At 32.9% G+C, this 17,608-nt stretch overlaps 1 protein-coding gene across 1 annotated transcript in view; it reads left to right on the top strand.

Annotated features, from left to right (window-relative positions):
* Positions 1-17,608, top strand: part of ttv (exostosin glycosyltransferase 1 ttv) — a 481,148-nt gene that overhangs the window by 387,910 nt on the left and 75,630 nt on the right. Inside the window, exon 4 of the mRNA XM_089649049.1 lies at positions 293-580. Within this exon, the coding sequence (XP_089505175.1) occupies positions 293-580 (288 nt within the window). The remainder of the gene's footprint in view (positions 1-292; positions 581-17,608) is intronic.

The raw sequence follows: 17,608 nt of genomic DNA, 5'->3' as shown, positions 1-17,608 counted from the left end.
CGTACAATAAAATTAGGCTACCGAAAAAGGACAAAGTCAATACACAAAACAATTAACTATTCAAAAGGATGCAATATTATAATGCGCTGCCAGAAACTATAAAGTCTTCACCATTTGATAGATTCAAGCTGGATTGTAGGAGACAAATAAATCAACAATAATAATATATGTATGTTAACATATATTAGATATTTAAAATTTGGATTTTCTTTAAAAAATTAGTCAAAAAATTTATATATATATATATATTGTATAAAAACAATTAAAGTAACGTTTTTTGTAATGTTTGCAGATAATCTTGGAGAGAATACCGGGCAGGGCGCGCCGCGACGCCCTCGCGTGGAACTCCGTCCCCGGCGCGTTGGTCACCCTGCCGTGGTACGCGGACACGCGCGCCGCCTACCCCTTCTGGCTGGGCGCGCTGGGCACTATGGGCACTATGGGCGGTGCTATACCCGGCACCTCGCCCCGGGGCCTCTTCACGGCGCTCGTCTACTGCCAGCTGGGTGCGCCCGCCCACCCTACCGCGCCGCTCTACAAGCTCATTAGGAATATGGCTAGAGCCAAACACATACATAGGGTGAGTCCATGTTATTACATATTACTAGTATTTCAAAATTAAAAAAAAAAAAAAAAATTGTTGAAAATAAACAGAAAGTATAAGGCCTATATCTACATCCTATTTCTTACAGCTAACCCAATTAACAAGAAATAGAGTACATATCATTTTGCACTGTGTAAATATACCTACCGATATTTAATTCATTTAAAGTATTTATTTTGGAATAGTCGCATTTGTTGAAAAGGAATATTTTTAGTGACGATTTTAATTGAAGTTGAAGGTTGTTATATAGAATATTATACTTTCATAGCCACCTAGTAAGGTCCTTTTTGAAACATTGTTGTGTTTGCTTGTAGTATTAATAATTCTTTGTTAATTCTGTCGTGTGTTTATGTATCGAGTGTTTTAGTGGAAATTTGTCTGGAGATAACCGTTCTATTAGGCATAACCCCATTGTGTATCTGTGATTGTCAGAAGTTTCAGTTTTTTCAAAGAGATGATTAATTATAAATCCTGATAACCGGAATTTGTGATATTTTTTAAGTATCTCTTTTCCATAATAAAAACATCTTTGACGTTTACTGAATTTCCCCCAAAAATTAACAGTATTTAATCATTGAATAAACGTTTACATAATGTGTAGAGATTGATGAATCTATATTTATGTTGCCACCAATTGAAAAAACAGAGCATTTTCACATATCCGTTCATCACATAAGTTAGGAGAATAATTATGTGCTTTGTTTCTGTTAAGCAATGTAGGTTATGTGATATTCTCACTTCTGTTTATTTTTGATAAGGCCTGCATATTATAATTGTAGGATTTGCTAAGCTGAATACCAGTTGGGGATCCGCATACAAAATTAATCTCCTACCTATTGAAATTGTACAACGTCTGATTGTTAAAATAATATTGAAAAAACCGAGAGATTATCCAACTCAACTTATATTTGAAGAATTTAAGGTACTAAAATTTAATAATCTAGTCGTCTTTAGTCGTCGTTTGTAAATATTCCGCCATGTATTCAATATTTTACTAGTTTGACTTTTGTGAAGCTTATCTTTTTAACGGTTTTATAATAGGCGGCTTAGCAACCCTGCTGAGTCACTTTTGACGCGATCGAATAGATCTGCTGAAACGCGATAGTGATAAATATATATTTAAAAAATAAATATATATATATATATAATAATCTGTGAAAAAACATAATAATTCAAATAATAAAAGAAAAACAAAATCACAGTTTTTCAACTGAAAGACGTACTCGTCAAAACATATATTTCAAATACAAAAATGTAACACCTCATTTGCACAACATCATTACACATTTCTAGGCAAAAAATACTTTAATAACCTACCTGATAATATCAGAAAAATCGAAGACGACAAAACCCTACTCAAAGCGATCAAAGAACATTTCAATGTAAAAAAATCAAAATAACGAAATTCGTCAGTTAAATAATGTAACGTTATAAATCGTTAAATTGTACATTGTTGATATACATTTATATTTTTAATGTTCTTAACTCCTTAAATTAATAAGAATACTTACACAAATAATGTTCATCTCGATACTCAGTATCTCCTTTAAACACAAGCGTCTGCTTCCATAAAAGAGTAACATCAAAAAATTAAAAAAAAATTGTGAAAACTAATTTTTATATATTATTATTGTTAGCAAATATTATTATACATTTTAAACTGTATAATTATTAAATAAAAAAATAAAAAAAATAAATAAGATTTGAATGGGTTTTTATAAAAAAATCTTTGCATCGGGATCATTACCCTTTAATAAAAAAAACATTATCAGTTTTAGAGACGATCAGAAATATTTACCTTTCGAATGAACAACTTGGGTATTAAATTAATTAAAAATATATTTGTATAACTGACAAATTTGCAACTACAACAAAGTTAAGAGAGAGAGTGCAAATCATTTCGATAGAATTTTATGTTATACGCAAATTATGACGGAAATGCTGCGATCATAGTCTTGAACCTCGTTGCTTCGTTGTCCTCGGCTGTGTCTCAAGGTACCGTTCAGAATTCATCCACAACTCGCCGCATCATTTAAAAAAAAACTTGCTGCGTCACGCCGAAGGACCGTAGTGCGGAATAGCGAAGTCCTCGTTCCTCAAACAGATGTGAACACAAAAAAGGATTAGATTTAAAATTCATACGTAGATAGTATCTTGATTCATGTCTTTCCAGAGTCACGTTCACTGTCCAACTCCTTCTATGGATTCAGGATGAATAATCCTTCGGCCTCGCTCCCGAAGGAGCTGCCCTCGGGGAGCCCGCAGCGGGGAGCTGCGCTACTCGCTCCGCTCGCCTTTATATAACTTTCTGAATGAACTGGTTTGATCGTGACGAGATAATATTTATCCTTGCGTTCATACGTTCGAACGCCTTCGGCAAACTCCGGCTAGTGTTGGGTTTGTAACCCGCACATTACGTCATAATTAATTAATTAATATAAAATATTTTTTGTTGTTCCCAAAATCAGGTCCAATTTTGAAAATGACACTTAAATTCAAAGAAAAACCAAGTTCATTGGACCGGAGTTAGAGACAGAATCACATCAGAATTGGGAGAAAAGAAAATCCCATCAATTTTGGACACGAGTTTGGGTACAAAGTTTTAAATTCAAAGCAAAACCAAGTTCATTGGACCGGAGTTACAGAAATGAGAGAAAAGAAAATCCTATCAATTTGGGAGACGAGATTAAGTACCGCCGCCCCGGGAACCATTTATTACATAACCAACACCCCTTCCATAGGTCACCAAGTGGTTTGCCGCAATTGGTGACTTAGCAAGCGTGCCCGGGTTCGTGGGCTGAGGTTTCTCTAGGTCTAGGCGGCGAATTCGTCTGCCCACCTACTGCATGGTCGGCCGGATCAGGAGAAACTGGTTAAGGGAGACCCTTTGACCTCTTCAGCTGGACGCTCTCGAACCATCGCCTCGCACCGCAGTGGGAGGGATGGATCTATACGTTCGGACGCATTGACTCCCAAATTCCTACCCACCCCTCGTACATTTTTTCTTCCTAGTGCTTTCTCTCCTTTCTTTCTCTAAAAAGACTCACTGGAGTGTGGAGCTAATGTAAAAAAATAATTGTTTTTAATTGACGCATTGACACATGTGCGGAAAAGTGCAACGATACAAAATGTAAAATTTAGTCGTCGTTTGTAAATATTCCGCCATGTATTCAATATTTTACCAGTTTGACTTTTGTGAAACTTATCTTTTTAACGGTTTTATAATAGGCGGTTTAGCAACCCTGCTGAGTCACCTTTGACGCGATCGAATAGATCTGCTGAAACGCGATAGTGATAAATATATATTTAAAATAATAATATATATACATAATAATAATAATCTGTGACTGAATCGCTGTCGAGAGGTTGGTTGGAACCGAATTCACACTATTCGCAGCCAGTAGCAAAATGGATTAGGACAAAGAAGCATCGCTTCTGCTCGTGTTAATTAAAATAAAATATAGACGCTGCCGTCGCGACATCGAATTTAATTAAATGATAATATCACGTGGGAATTATGACCATCTTGACTATATCACTTTTTAAGGTTTCTGTTAAGTTGTCATTTTTTTATTTCAAACTCCCGCTTGTGTATTTTAGTCACAGTTTCAACCACGGACATTGCACACAATTTTGTTGGATTTCGCGAATTTAGTTTTTATTCTCGTAATATTTATTAATTATCTCACTTCGAAACGAAACATCGAAAAGTAATCTCTTTTCGGCGGAGCAAGAAAAAGTTGAATTCAATTTGAATGTAATTTTCCTCGATAAAGTTTCTAGCAAAGGTCTATGCTTATAGCTTATACTGCTTCAGAACTAATTACTGAAAAAGTTTCTTCATTAAAATTAATTAAATTTAATTTGAAAATGAAGCACCTGTGAACGAGGTAGGGGATGCTGTTTCCGCATCGCCATTAAATGCTATAAAGACCATTTACCGTGTGATTGTTTGAAAACTTAACTTCCAAGTGGCCCGCCCACTGGCCAGGCCGCCGCCTGTAAGAGTGTATAAAAAACAAACGGGTCCTTCAAAATTAAATAATGGCTTTCCAATAAACTTGGCCCGGGGCGTTTTCATTCCTCCCCTTTCTCCTTTCTCTCTCGTGCCAGATGTTTCCCGCCATCCGCTCTAAATAATAATAATAATTTATGGCCTATTCCGTTAACTGCCCCTTGCCTGGCTCCTTGAAATCGTCTTCTTATGGTCCCCGGTCAATGGACGTAATGGAGGAGATTCGCTATGAAAGTCTAATGGCTACCGGTGCTGCTTTGAATGACCACTGCTCATTACTCTCAATGGTCATGACCGCTTGATGGCGATTTAGCGATGAATATAGTCCGTTATGTCATCACGTTCAATATTTGCTTTCCTACTCTGATTGGCCGCCATTCTCTAATGATTCCTCTTCTCTCATTCCCCTCCGTGTAAAAAATACTTTGATTTATTTGAGGGTGGAATATAGATTTTGCGTACACATCACGTCAATGAACTATTTCCTTCAGTTATATGAAGTTAACTATTCAAATAGAACTTTTTATATCAATCTTGGCACTACTGTTCTACCGATATTGGATTGTGAAAATAATTTTGATAAAAGAATAGGTATATTATTTGTTTATAATTTATAATGGTTAGTGTTCGGTTGTTATGCTGGGTTTGTCTCTTAAATGATAGAATTTTTAATTAGGTCATAAACGAATTCCGATGTTTTAAATATTTATAGATTCTCAACCAGGGATGGGCCGACTCTTAACCATAATTCCGTGTTCCCTCTGACTATTTACAAACTAAACCCAATATACAATGATTATTTTATTTAGTTTAAAAAAAAAAACTTTGTATATGTTACAGTTAAAAACCCGATATTAGTTAGAACTCGTTTTCTCTACTTAATAGTTAAAACTAGTTTGTACTGAATGACTTTGTTACAACTAAAATTTACTGCTGGTCAAAAATGAATATCAGTTAACATTGGTTTTAATCCGACGTAACGCGTTTTAACTAAAATTTAATACTGGTTTTTATCTAAAATTCAAATATTTAATAGCCAGTAAATTCTAGTTGTAACTAAGGCATTCAGTATAAACCAGTTATAACTTATATAATAAGTTATAAAAATTATGAGAAAACGCATAATTGACATGCTTCCAAACCAATTGTTTCTTGTCAGGATTAATATATGATAAAAATTAATAAGAATAGACAAATACGTATTTATAGAGAAAAAATATTAAAATATGCGTTTACGAATTAGTTATAATAAAAAAACATTATATTATTTATTTATTAATTTTTAAAAAACATGACATATTACATATTACAGTGATCTTTGGCTGTCCAACTAGGAGATTAACCTGTTTTAGGACAGTCAGAAATAGGCAGATTTATTAAATGCGATTCTTGTTTTGTCTAGTGTATTGACTTTTACTTAATTATTGCACTTTATAAATAATTTGTCCATAAACTATTATAATTATATACATAAACTTGTTAGAAATAGGTAAGTATTATATTTATGTAACATAAACAAGTTTTAATCAACACCACCGAATCAAGGATGTAAGATGTACTAAGGTGTCTAAATAATCCTTCTTTGATCGAAATCACCTTCTTTTGATGAATTCAATAGTATTGGGCGGCAAAAAACAAACTTTAAACAACAAAGTTTTTTACTGTAATACATCTATTTAAAAATAACTTTTAAAACTTAAAAAAATAATGATAATTAGTTTGACTGAGATTGAACCTTCCCACACAAGAACTGGAGTCGACAACTCTGCCACCCTCGCCAAATGCCGCTCGGGTAGGACCGACATTTATTTCATATATTAATTGCTGTCATGTCATCCGAATTCAGAGAAATGCTTGTATGCCAGCGTGTGTGTACGTTATTGAATGCATTGTCATCGACAACGAGTCTATCTGCAGAGTTTCAGCTCGATCGGATGCCAGGAAATGGTTTAATTTCCGCTTCCAAGTTTTGAATTCATTCATTCCCGAAAACAAAAGTCAAATTCAAAGAGATGTATTTAAAAATGAAAACATTTTTTCACATTTCATTTACAAAGATGTAATTCATTTGTACGTCTTTCCATCTGAAAGATACTACCGGAATTGCCTTTGTGAAGGACAATTTAGTGGTGAAACGTTGCTTGAAATTACTGTCGATACGTTTAGTAACCAGATCAGAATAGTTTCTCTCTCCTAATCTTCCTCTCTCTCTTCCCTTTCCGCTTTCCAATAGTCTTCAGCTTCAATAACATTTCCACAAAATTGAAGAAACCATGTGCAACAACAATAAAACATTAGCATATTTTATTTGTAAATTTGACGATTCAAGTTACGTGAGTTACCCTCGTCCCATAAACTTTGTTGAATAAATCTGTTTCATTTTAATGCGTTTTTTTTTAAGTTTTATCTTATGAAATAATTTACACAAAGATATGACCCCTCCCCGCGGGAAATTATGACTTTAAGCGGACCTCAAGCAAACTTAATTTCTCCTGAGCAAACCTGCGCGTCATGAATTTGATATCACCAAAAGAATATAAAACTTGATATCCGTGTGGAAGAAATCTGAAGAGATTTTTTATGAAGCTTTTGTCAGGATCGTAATACTATTTTCTTTGGACTGGAACCACAATTATCCGCAGAGCGAGATAGTCAAAAGAAAATGATTTCTTTGTCATATCTCCATAGCCAAATGTTTCTGATATTATGTTTTTATTACTAAGAACTTGTTTATGGGATACAAATCATCTATGACACAAACCCTTTTTGTCCCAAAAACCTTTTTTAAAGTCCCCATAATATCCCCTCACAGTTTTTTGTTTGTTTATCTCATTTTATGATATTGTGTGTTTTTTGCATGTTCTTAGACAGGATGACCCAAAAATGGAAATTTAGGAATTACGCCGCTTTTTTATCGACACGTAAAGTTTCTCATAAAGCGACTAGGGGAGACATCACGCGGCAAGCTAGAATTTGGTACCAGTGTTCGGAAACGAAAGCTACGCGAGCCAAGCTTCCGCACGAAAAAACTCTTTGTTAATTAAAACCACAATCATTAAAAAAAACAGTGATATATGATGGATGACGGTGAAAGCGCCGCAGGCGAAAATTTCAGTAGTAAGTAATGTAATGATTGGTTTTGATATATTTTGTTCTTCTAAAAAAAATCCGTATTATTTAACAGTTGAGCATTAAAATAGATGTAAAAATACTATGGATTTTTTTTAAATGCGACGCATTTGCCCGGTTTTACACAATATTTTGCTAATATTAATTTCTTTCGTTATCTCAAGCTCTTTGTAATTGAAACGCTCTCAAATTTAACCTAAAAACACAGTTTCTTTAACTATTGTGTTATGTCTTATACATTTTTTTCTGTATAATACCTTAGATTACGTGAATGGTAGTACTAATATTTTAATAAAAGAATTTTTTTTTTAAATGGTCCATTTAACTTAAAAATCAACATTCCAATATTGGTGTCAAATTTTTAACCATTGCTTTATGGTAGCCATTGTAGAACAGTTTATGTCATAGATTAAAAAAATACACCAAACTTTGAAAGCGTTAGATATTGTTTCCAGCTGATTTTAGCCCCAAAAAATATTACGTCGGTTATTAAAACAGTTTTAGCAAAAAATGCTATGACGGATCTACACGTTTTATTTACCAGGGCATTTAGAATTTCTCCATGCATATTATTATGTGCTGAAATTCGGTCGAAAGATTTTAATATTTCTGTATTGTCATGTTTAACTTGGTTCAATATTCTTAGTGCCTTATCTCTATAACTTATTGTTTATTATCAAACATTGACTTGGAACAAGGGGTGCTTGGATGGTCACGAGACAAGGGATGCTGTGGATCCCGAGGGCGGGGGAGGTTAGTTCTGCACGGAGGCGCATCATTTGTTAGAGTGCCCTGTATCGGTGATAAATTTATAGGCCTCTCTTCCCCGCTGCAAGTAATCCAGATTAAATATCATCATTTGACCTGGAATGACGCAAAGGTCTTTTGGGATTTTGATTCATCAGATAATGTGAAATACACTAAGTATTTTTAATGTTTGTCTGATATTTGCTATCATTAACGCCTTACGATTTATTTATTATTCTATCAAATTAAACCAGAGCCAAAGTCATCCAATCGATAGAATTCGTACGAAACAGTATTCAGGGGTTAGAATCAATATTGTATTATATGTCCTACGTATTTGAATTAAATTTTTTGGAAATAATTTGAATTTTCTACTTGTCTTATAATATTTAGGTTTGTACCTATTTGTGTCAATATTGAGCATTTACATTGGATATTTTTTACATGTTGCAATACATATATTAGAAACACTAGATCTTAGGGTCAAAAATATACATAACAAGCAACTACAAACACAACATTTGGGAAAAAAGCTTCCTTTAGTATGGTACTAAACTCTACAATAAAATCCCACTCCCATTCAAAACTCACAACAATATGTTAACATTTAAATCACAAATAAAAAGCTAGATTTAAAACATACGGAGATCAGAAATAGATAATATACCGACACCAAATAAAGACTGTAACCGGAACCACACAACTGAACAAAAAAAACGCCTTTTAATATATTTATACTTATTTCAGAAAAAAACACTATTCAATATATTTATAATTACTTTATAAATACTACTAAATTTTTATTATGTGTAGTGAAATCCTCACCCCAGGGGATCCCAGTGAGGATATCTTTATATCCATCTGTTAAAAAAATATAATAAACACTTATTATTATTAATTTATATTACAGTAATTAATTTGAAACCAAAACAAACCAAACCAAAATAAAGTTTATACTTTGTTTAAATTTTAGTAACAGTATTATTTTAGGTGATATTAGTATGATAATTATAATTCGCTACTAATTAAGACTCTTTAATCTGAAATATATATTTATTTATAATTTCTCAATTAAATTGAGATATTTAGTTGAACTTCAGAGTTCTCAATGATTGCGATAAAATTAAAATAATTTTTATATGTAATTTCGTGGTAGCTATCTATTTAAAATGAATTTCATTTTTTAATCTCACGGTTTTCAGTATTTTAGACATGGTTTAACTTTTTTGGTTTTGAAACGCTCATCTGTTTACAGCTGTGTTGTTCTTTCACTGTAATACAAACTAAACGACAACAGAATTTGCGATATTTATTTTCATTACCTATATCTCGTTAACAAGAAAAGTTCTTGTTATTTTGTTTTAAACATAATCTTTTTTGTCTTTGTCTCAATTTTATAACACATCTTGCAGTCGTCCAAAATTAGAACAGTATTTTTGCTAGGATTCTAAAAAAAATATCCCCTAATATTTTTTTAAATCTTCAATTTATTTTCTGTATTTTTCCAAATTCTTCATATTCAGTTGTTTTTTCTATCTTTATTTTAATCGGTTTTAAGTTTAAGAATCTTTTGACTTCTTTTTGACCTTTTGAATTTTTCTTGGAAATTCGACCTTTCCAATCCTCTTACGCAGTATTATTTACCGTTAGATAAAATCCCTTTCAAAGTTTGCCGAGCAACAGTAAGGTAACGCGCAAAGGTAAGCGCGCAAAGTTTAGTTTTCTTCAAAGATTCGTTTTAAAGTTGTCATATTCCATTCGATACGAATACTGATATTAATGTACTGGAGACGTTCACGAGTTTAATAACGTATTGTGTAAATGCAAACAATAATGAAAAGTAACCAAATGCCTTGTCACAGTGAGTTATTATAGTATGTATTGTGTTTAAACTTATTATATCTGTATCTTCAATATGTAAACAATAATTTAACCTAAAATAATGGATTGCTGTATGGGAACCCATATTAAACATTTACATATTAGCAAACCATAGACTAAATGGAGAAATAATTAACTAAAAATTCTGCCTCAATACAGGTTCGCCTAGTGAGGCAGGTTATGCACAACCTAAAATATAGTATATTATGCCATTTCTATATAACACTCTTACATTCATATATATTTTTTCTTATATTAGAAACTGCCGTATTATTGTAACATTATTCTTCCAACAATTTCATTGTTTCTAACTTACATATAATTATACAACTTACTAATGATATATTATATATATTCTGTAATTTTTTGATGAAATAAATAAAAATAAATTTAATAAACATGTTAACGAGACTTTTCAATCAATAGCAAACTGGCTGTTATCACAAAATCTGTCGCTTAACACAAACAAAACTGAACATCTAAAATTTTATCCAGTACAAGCTACACCTTTAAACATAAATGTTAATTATTATTTTTTTGGTAAACTAATGTTTAAGACAAGATTTTTTATGCATAGCACAAAGGGTTCAATCGTCGGGTTCAAGTCCCGTTGGCGTCATGTATATTTTATCAGGAGATTTTTCAATGTGGACGAGTGTTTCAGGCTAATAATTATTGAACATAAATGTTAACTTTAATAACAATCATATCGAACCTTCCCAAACTTGTTCACTGCTGGGAATACAACTAGATGCAAATATAAACTGGAAAGAACGTGTATCTAAAGTTGTAGAAAAAATCAGTAGTTTTTCTTTTGTTCTAGGCACCCTTAAAAATATCTTAAACGTCGAGTCAGTAATCACCGCATAATATGGATACGTATACTCAATGATAAAATACGGAATAGTTTTTTGGGGAAACTCAGTAAACGCCAAAGATGTTTTTATCATCCAAAAGAGGCCTACGAAAAATTACAAACTCTGATCACCGGGATTCATGTAGACTAATTTTTAAAAATCTCAAACTTCTGACAGTGACGGACATATATATAATGGAGTTATACCTGTTAGTTCCATCATCTCCACAAAAGTTCCCACAAAAAAACTCAACACATAAACACGCTACAAGGTTCACAGAAAACTTATTAATCCCAAAAGCAAACAAAACTATATTTCAAAAAGGACCACACTACATGGCCATTAAAGTATATAACAACCTTCCACGTAGCATTAAACAAATAACAACATACTCATATTTAAATCATCACTAAAAACATTTCTTTTAAACAAATGTCACTACACCTTAAATGAATACCTTACATAAATTAAATACCTCTGTTTTTTTAAATTTATTATTTACATACATTTGTTAACATGTAATTGTTGGGTTAGCTGGAAGAAATAGGATGTAACCTATAAGCTTTACCCTTTGTACTCTGTATTTTTGTGCAATAAATATTTTTTTGAATTTTGATAAAATTAACTTATTTAAGGACACCTTACTGTGATTATATCATGTTATTTCTCTGATGATAGTTTTCTTACGGTTTTCACTTGCAAAATGGCAATAATTGACTTGTTGATTTCTTCTCGTACTGTTTGATTAACCATTTTAGCAACTATCACGTAATTTGTATTTTATATTTTAGTTAAATGTAATTTAAACAGTAATAATATTAACTTAGAGCAGAACATTTGCACAGCGTTTTTATCTTTTTAATTTTCACTCGCGACACAATTTCTATGGATCTTTAAAATATATATTTAATCGTCACAAAACAAGAGCATAGGTATAGATTTTAAAAAATAGTGTAGCCAGCTGCCACTGCTCTTACTTATTTAAAAAAAATAATATTTGAAAGCAGTTCTTTAAAAAAAACAGAAGCAGTATAAATAAACATTATTAATCATTTATTTTGATATTTTTAAATCTTAAGCTGAGGCTATATTGCGAGATGGATGACTGGCGATTCCTGAGCATATTTGGATTAAAAAAACGTAAATGTCTTTTTGATCTCTGATGATTAATTTTTTTTAAATGGATCGCGTGATACGCGCTCTGTCTCGTCTGCTGGAACGAGACGAAGTGCGTATCATATTGCGTGATGTGCTAAAACGGCATTCACATTTTTTATTCCAAATATGTTCAGTAATCCCTTGAAAAATTCTTACGGGTTCGTGCTGACACCCTGTCTGTTGAATATTTTTTTAATGCGTACGCCTATTATTGAAGGTTCAATTTAATTTTATAATTTTTTTCTCTAAATTACATTATCTGATGTTGAAACGCCTACGAAGGTATGACTAGTAAAGGTATCAGGCTCCGGCGTTCAAAAGGTTAGACGATATCATCTGATCGACTTTAGATGATTTGTGTACCGCCCCGGGCTCCACGGGGTCGGCACGGATCGCGGTCCGGAACCGCCCCTTCCCGGCGCCCCTTTTCTTTATCTCGCCCCCAGCGTCACCCGCTTCTCAGTGTTATAAAGTCACTTTATAGCCTTAATACTGTTATAAAATTACACGTCACTTTGAACCTTATATTTAAAGGGGTTGAGTTTTTCATCGTGGAAATCTTAACTCTTGTTCAAATTGTGAAAGTGGATAGTAGTAAGTTCGTAGTAGGGAAAATAATGTTAGTTTAAAAAATGATAGTCAATGAGCAGGCTTCATTCTCCTGAATTACTTCATTTTTTAATTTATTTTATGTGAATACCGCACAAAAATACTGCTGCCGACCGTTTGGAGCCAGTGAGACTATGGTATGTTGTTAGGCTGAATGTTGTGGGGAGGGGAAGGAGATTGGAGAGAGGAAGGTGGGGGGGGGTACCTAGCTATTTAGATCTAGTCACCAAACACGGCTAAAGCGTTTTCAAGTAACGTTTCAATTCAGAATGGTGGTCTTACACCAGTGCGATTCTACAGAAGAGTATCTTCCACTCTGGAACGTGTCGCAAATATACCTTATATTCTTTTTAACGAATTTATAGAAAAATAAGGCCAATTAATCTAATAAAATTTACTTGCGAACGCTGTGATTCGAACCCACTATCTCCGGATTGCTAGCCGAGAGCCTTACCCCTCGACCACGTAGGAGTTTTAGTTCTGAAAAGATATGCATATTTTAAAGTGTACTCTAAGCGAGACACCTCTCGCTACGATCATTTTTTCTCGTCTTCACATATTATAATAATGTATATTTTTAATTTTCGGCGTATTCATAAGCCTTTTTTGTGATATTTAATTGTTGGTACATGTATTCATCAGCCTTTTTTTGTGATATTTAATTATTGGTGTATGTATTGATCAGCTTCTTTTTTGTGATATTTAATTGTTGGCACATGTATTCATCAGCCTCTTTTTGTGATATTTAATTGTTGGTACATGTATTCATCAGCCTTTTTTGTGATATTTAATTGTTGATGTATGTATTGATCAGCCTCTTTTTTGTGATATTTAATTGTTGGTACATGTATTCATCAGCCTTTTTTGTGATATTTAATTGTTGATGTATGTATTGATCAGCCTCTTTTTTGTAATATTTAATTGTTTTTTGTTTTGTTTTTTTTTTTTTTTTACTTTATATTTTCATTTCTTCACACATATTATACATATTAATAGATAGTATAAAATAACATAATATATAATACCAAATAGTTTACAAAAGAAATGAAAACCCACTAAGGCACTGACTGCCTGAGTGTGGGTAGTATAAAACGATTACTATATTTCAAGTACCTAAAGTATAATATACATTAGTAGAAAAAGTTTTTTTTTTGTTTATAGTTATTATAAAAAGTAAAGAGAAAACATTATGTACAATAGTTTATAAAGTTTCAGCAAGTGAGTTGTAGAAAGGATAAATAAATTTATAGTAAAAGCGTTTCAATATCTGCGTCAATCAGCCATAATTTTACCTCTTTAATATATTCTATCTTTTTATTTATCATTTGAGTTTGTAGTGGTAGAAGGTTAAATGTACGAGGACCGATGAAACTGCTATGCGTCTGCATTAATTTAGTATTAGTTTGGGGGGTGTAAAATATATTATTTGTTCTTTTGCTCATTCTGTTTTCATTTATTTTGAAATTGTTTTTGTTTTTAAATAGATATTTCATAGTTTGTAATATAAATAATTTACGAATGTTAAATAATTTAGATTCCTTGTATAATAGGTCGGTCGAAAATGTTTTATTTTTGTTATATATGACTTTAATTATGTGCTTTTGAATTATTTGTAGAGGCTTAATAAATGTATCAGGTGCACCACCCCATCCTATTATGCCATAAGTGATTGCAGATTGCACCAGGGAGAAGTAGATCATTTTCAATTTTTCAGCGTTTAAAATTTCCTTGAGTCTATAAAATATGTAGGTTAGATATCTTAGTTTAGAAGTGGTTTGATTAATATGAGATTTCCAATTAAGATTAATATCTATTGATACTCCTAAATATTTTATATTTTTGACATTAGCGAGTTCGTTGCACAGGAAGCACATTTCTTGATTGCAAGTTGTATTATGGATTCTAATTTTAAGGTTGTCTTTTGGTTTGTTTTTGATGTTTTTATAAAAAAGGTAAGTAAAATGTTTTGCTGTAGTTTAAGACAAGTTTGTTGTATTTTAACCATTTTGAAACAAGTGAAATACATACAGTTGCATTCGATAAAGTTTCTGTCCAATTATTACCATCCACTATTATTGCCGTGTCATCGGCGTAAGAAACAATTTTACCAGGGATTACAAAATTACATAAATCATTAATATAAATTAAGAATAAAATCGGGCCAAGAACAGTTCCCTGCGGAACTCCTGTTCTGTTGGTACATGTATTCATCAGTCTCTTTTTGTGATATTTAAGGGGATACTATTGAACTCTCCGCATTTGTAAGACGTTTAGGCTAAAGAATTTATTGAAGGAGAGAGGAAGTGAAGTCCTTGGCTATCCTTATCTGACCCCTAAACGTTTAATTTAATGCATGTAAATTGTAAAGCTTCGATTCAGAATGGTGGTCTTTTACCAGGGTGATATTGTGCGTATATTCAACATTAATATCCAATATTTCAATTTATCATTTACCTCCTCTACTTCCTTTGGTATCACAGTATTTTCTCTATTTTTAGGTTATATTGTACAAGACTCTTGTACGGTATCAATAAAAAACGTCACGTTTATATAAATTAGAATTTTGGAACGAGGTGCAAATATAAAACAAAATTTGTTTTATAATATGTGGAAATAAACCCATGTAGTTTTTATATTTGTATTTAAAACTCGCGAACCTCTGCTCAGTGCCAAGGTTCTTACCAATCTTCCATGGAGGTCGTCACCTAGTGTCGTGCATTGCTCTCTGACCAAGGGTGTTCTTAGTATCCTTCAAAATTGCAAAGGTCGCTGATGGTGTGGGCAACTTGTAAATATAATAATACCAATGGCGAGTTCTGTTTATATTTAAGTGGTCGTATCCTTTCCCTCGTACAAAATATCAAGTCATAAAAAGGGGTTTATACGAGTACAGCTCAGGTACAGCTTTCGTATCAAAACAATCTGTAACTATGTAACTTGATGTTGTTTTTTTTATGTATGGGATTGAGGACCTACAGTTAGCGTGGAAACTAATTTGGAAAATATATGACACGAGGCAGGGCGCGACCTTATGAAACAATTTTTGATTTGATGCGGTCATTTACGGTAAAACGACAACGTAAGAATATCTTTAGTTTTTCGGGCTACAGACTGCATGGTGAAGATTAAAGATGAGATGTATGGTAGATAATCACTTTGATCACTATTTCAACACAAACAAGGCTTTTTAAATATATCTATTTTATTTATTTTTCGGAATAACTTTATTGAGTAAAACCTCAAATTGTAATATTTAAATATTGAAGACAATATTAGTGATTTCTAAACGAAAATCTGAAACAGAAAAATCAGAAAAGGAAACGGTCACATCTAGGACTCGAACCCAGGACCCTTGTCTTTCCGGGACAGTGCTCTACCAACTGAGCTAATGGGACCCTATTCCCCTCGGTCACTTTTAACTGTATCATACTTCGAATAAGAACTACTAACATTGTTTTTTCACCGCACATTTTTACTGGCAACTATCTTTATGTATCATCGTTGAAAGAATGAATGAAAGGGAATCTTGGAAGTGGAAATTAACCCACTTCCAGACATCCGATCGAGCTGAAATTCGACAGATAAACTTGTTGTCGATGACACTGCATTTAGTGGCACTCACGCACATACAAGCGACATCGCGGATTTCTCTGAAATTGATTAACATGATACAAATTTACGGCAGTTAATATACAAAATAAATCTCGGTCCCATCCAATTAGGGGTTGGTATAAGTGATAGCGCAGTTCACTCATTTTAGTCAGCCCCTGGGGACGAAGGTTTAATCCTTAGTTAAACGAAAAAAAAAGTTAAATATTTTTTTATGTTTTAAAAGACATTTTAAAAGTTCACAGCAGTCCCTGAGGAGGAAGTTTCAATCCTCAGTCAAACAAAAAAGATTTGTTATAAAAATAGATGTATTTGTACCGGTTGATTTTTCTTATTTATATAGTTTTTAATTTAGAACTTTTATTCTTTAGGCTTTGAGGAACCCACATAATCACTTATTATCCCAATTTTTTTATTTAAATTATGTCTTTCTATAATTAACAAATCTAGTTTGAATTTTACGTAAGTATCTACCTGTAATAATTCGAGTTCTCCGAGTGCATATTGTAAGTTCGATGAAAATTATTACCTTCTTGGATAGTAAAAGTTTAGAGTGAGGGGTAATAAAATAGTTCCATGTCCTGGAACATACATACTTGCGAAACAAAGCTCGTAAATGGCTCCTAGGGCACTTCCTTACAACGCTACCTCATTTCTCTACTACTTCCGCTTCCCGCCACTCCGAGTGCTTTCCCTGATTTATTCTACCCTGTATCCCTCTCCCCTGCCACCACCCGTCCACCCACCGGCTGGGGATGATTTCCAGATGATATTGTGATTGAGAAAATTCAGAACACAACCCCCTATCGACCCCTAAGTACACCAACTGGGGTGGGAAACCTATGCGGGGCTCACATTTTGGGATTTTCGTTCGAACAAGTGTTCCGGCATCGTGATAATGTATTCCAGGAAATATGGTTTTTAACCGGATTACCAATAATTTGAAGAGATTTTTAATAAATTAGCAAAACCCATTTTCCACGTGTGCGTGTATAGTTT

Source organism: Hesperophylax consimilis, chromosome 3 (assembly GCF_061612785.1).
Source record: "Hesperophylax consimilis isolate HC1 chromosome 3, BYU_Hcon_1.0, whole genome shotgun sequence".
NCBI classification, from domain to species: Eukaryota; Metazoa; Arthropoda; class Insecta; order Trichoptera; family Limnephilidae; genus Hesperophylax; species Hesperophylax consimilis.
This window is presented reverse-complemented; position numbering and strand designations above follow the sequence as displayed.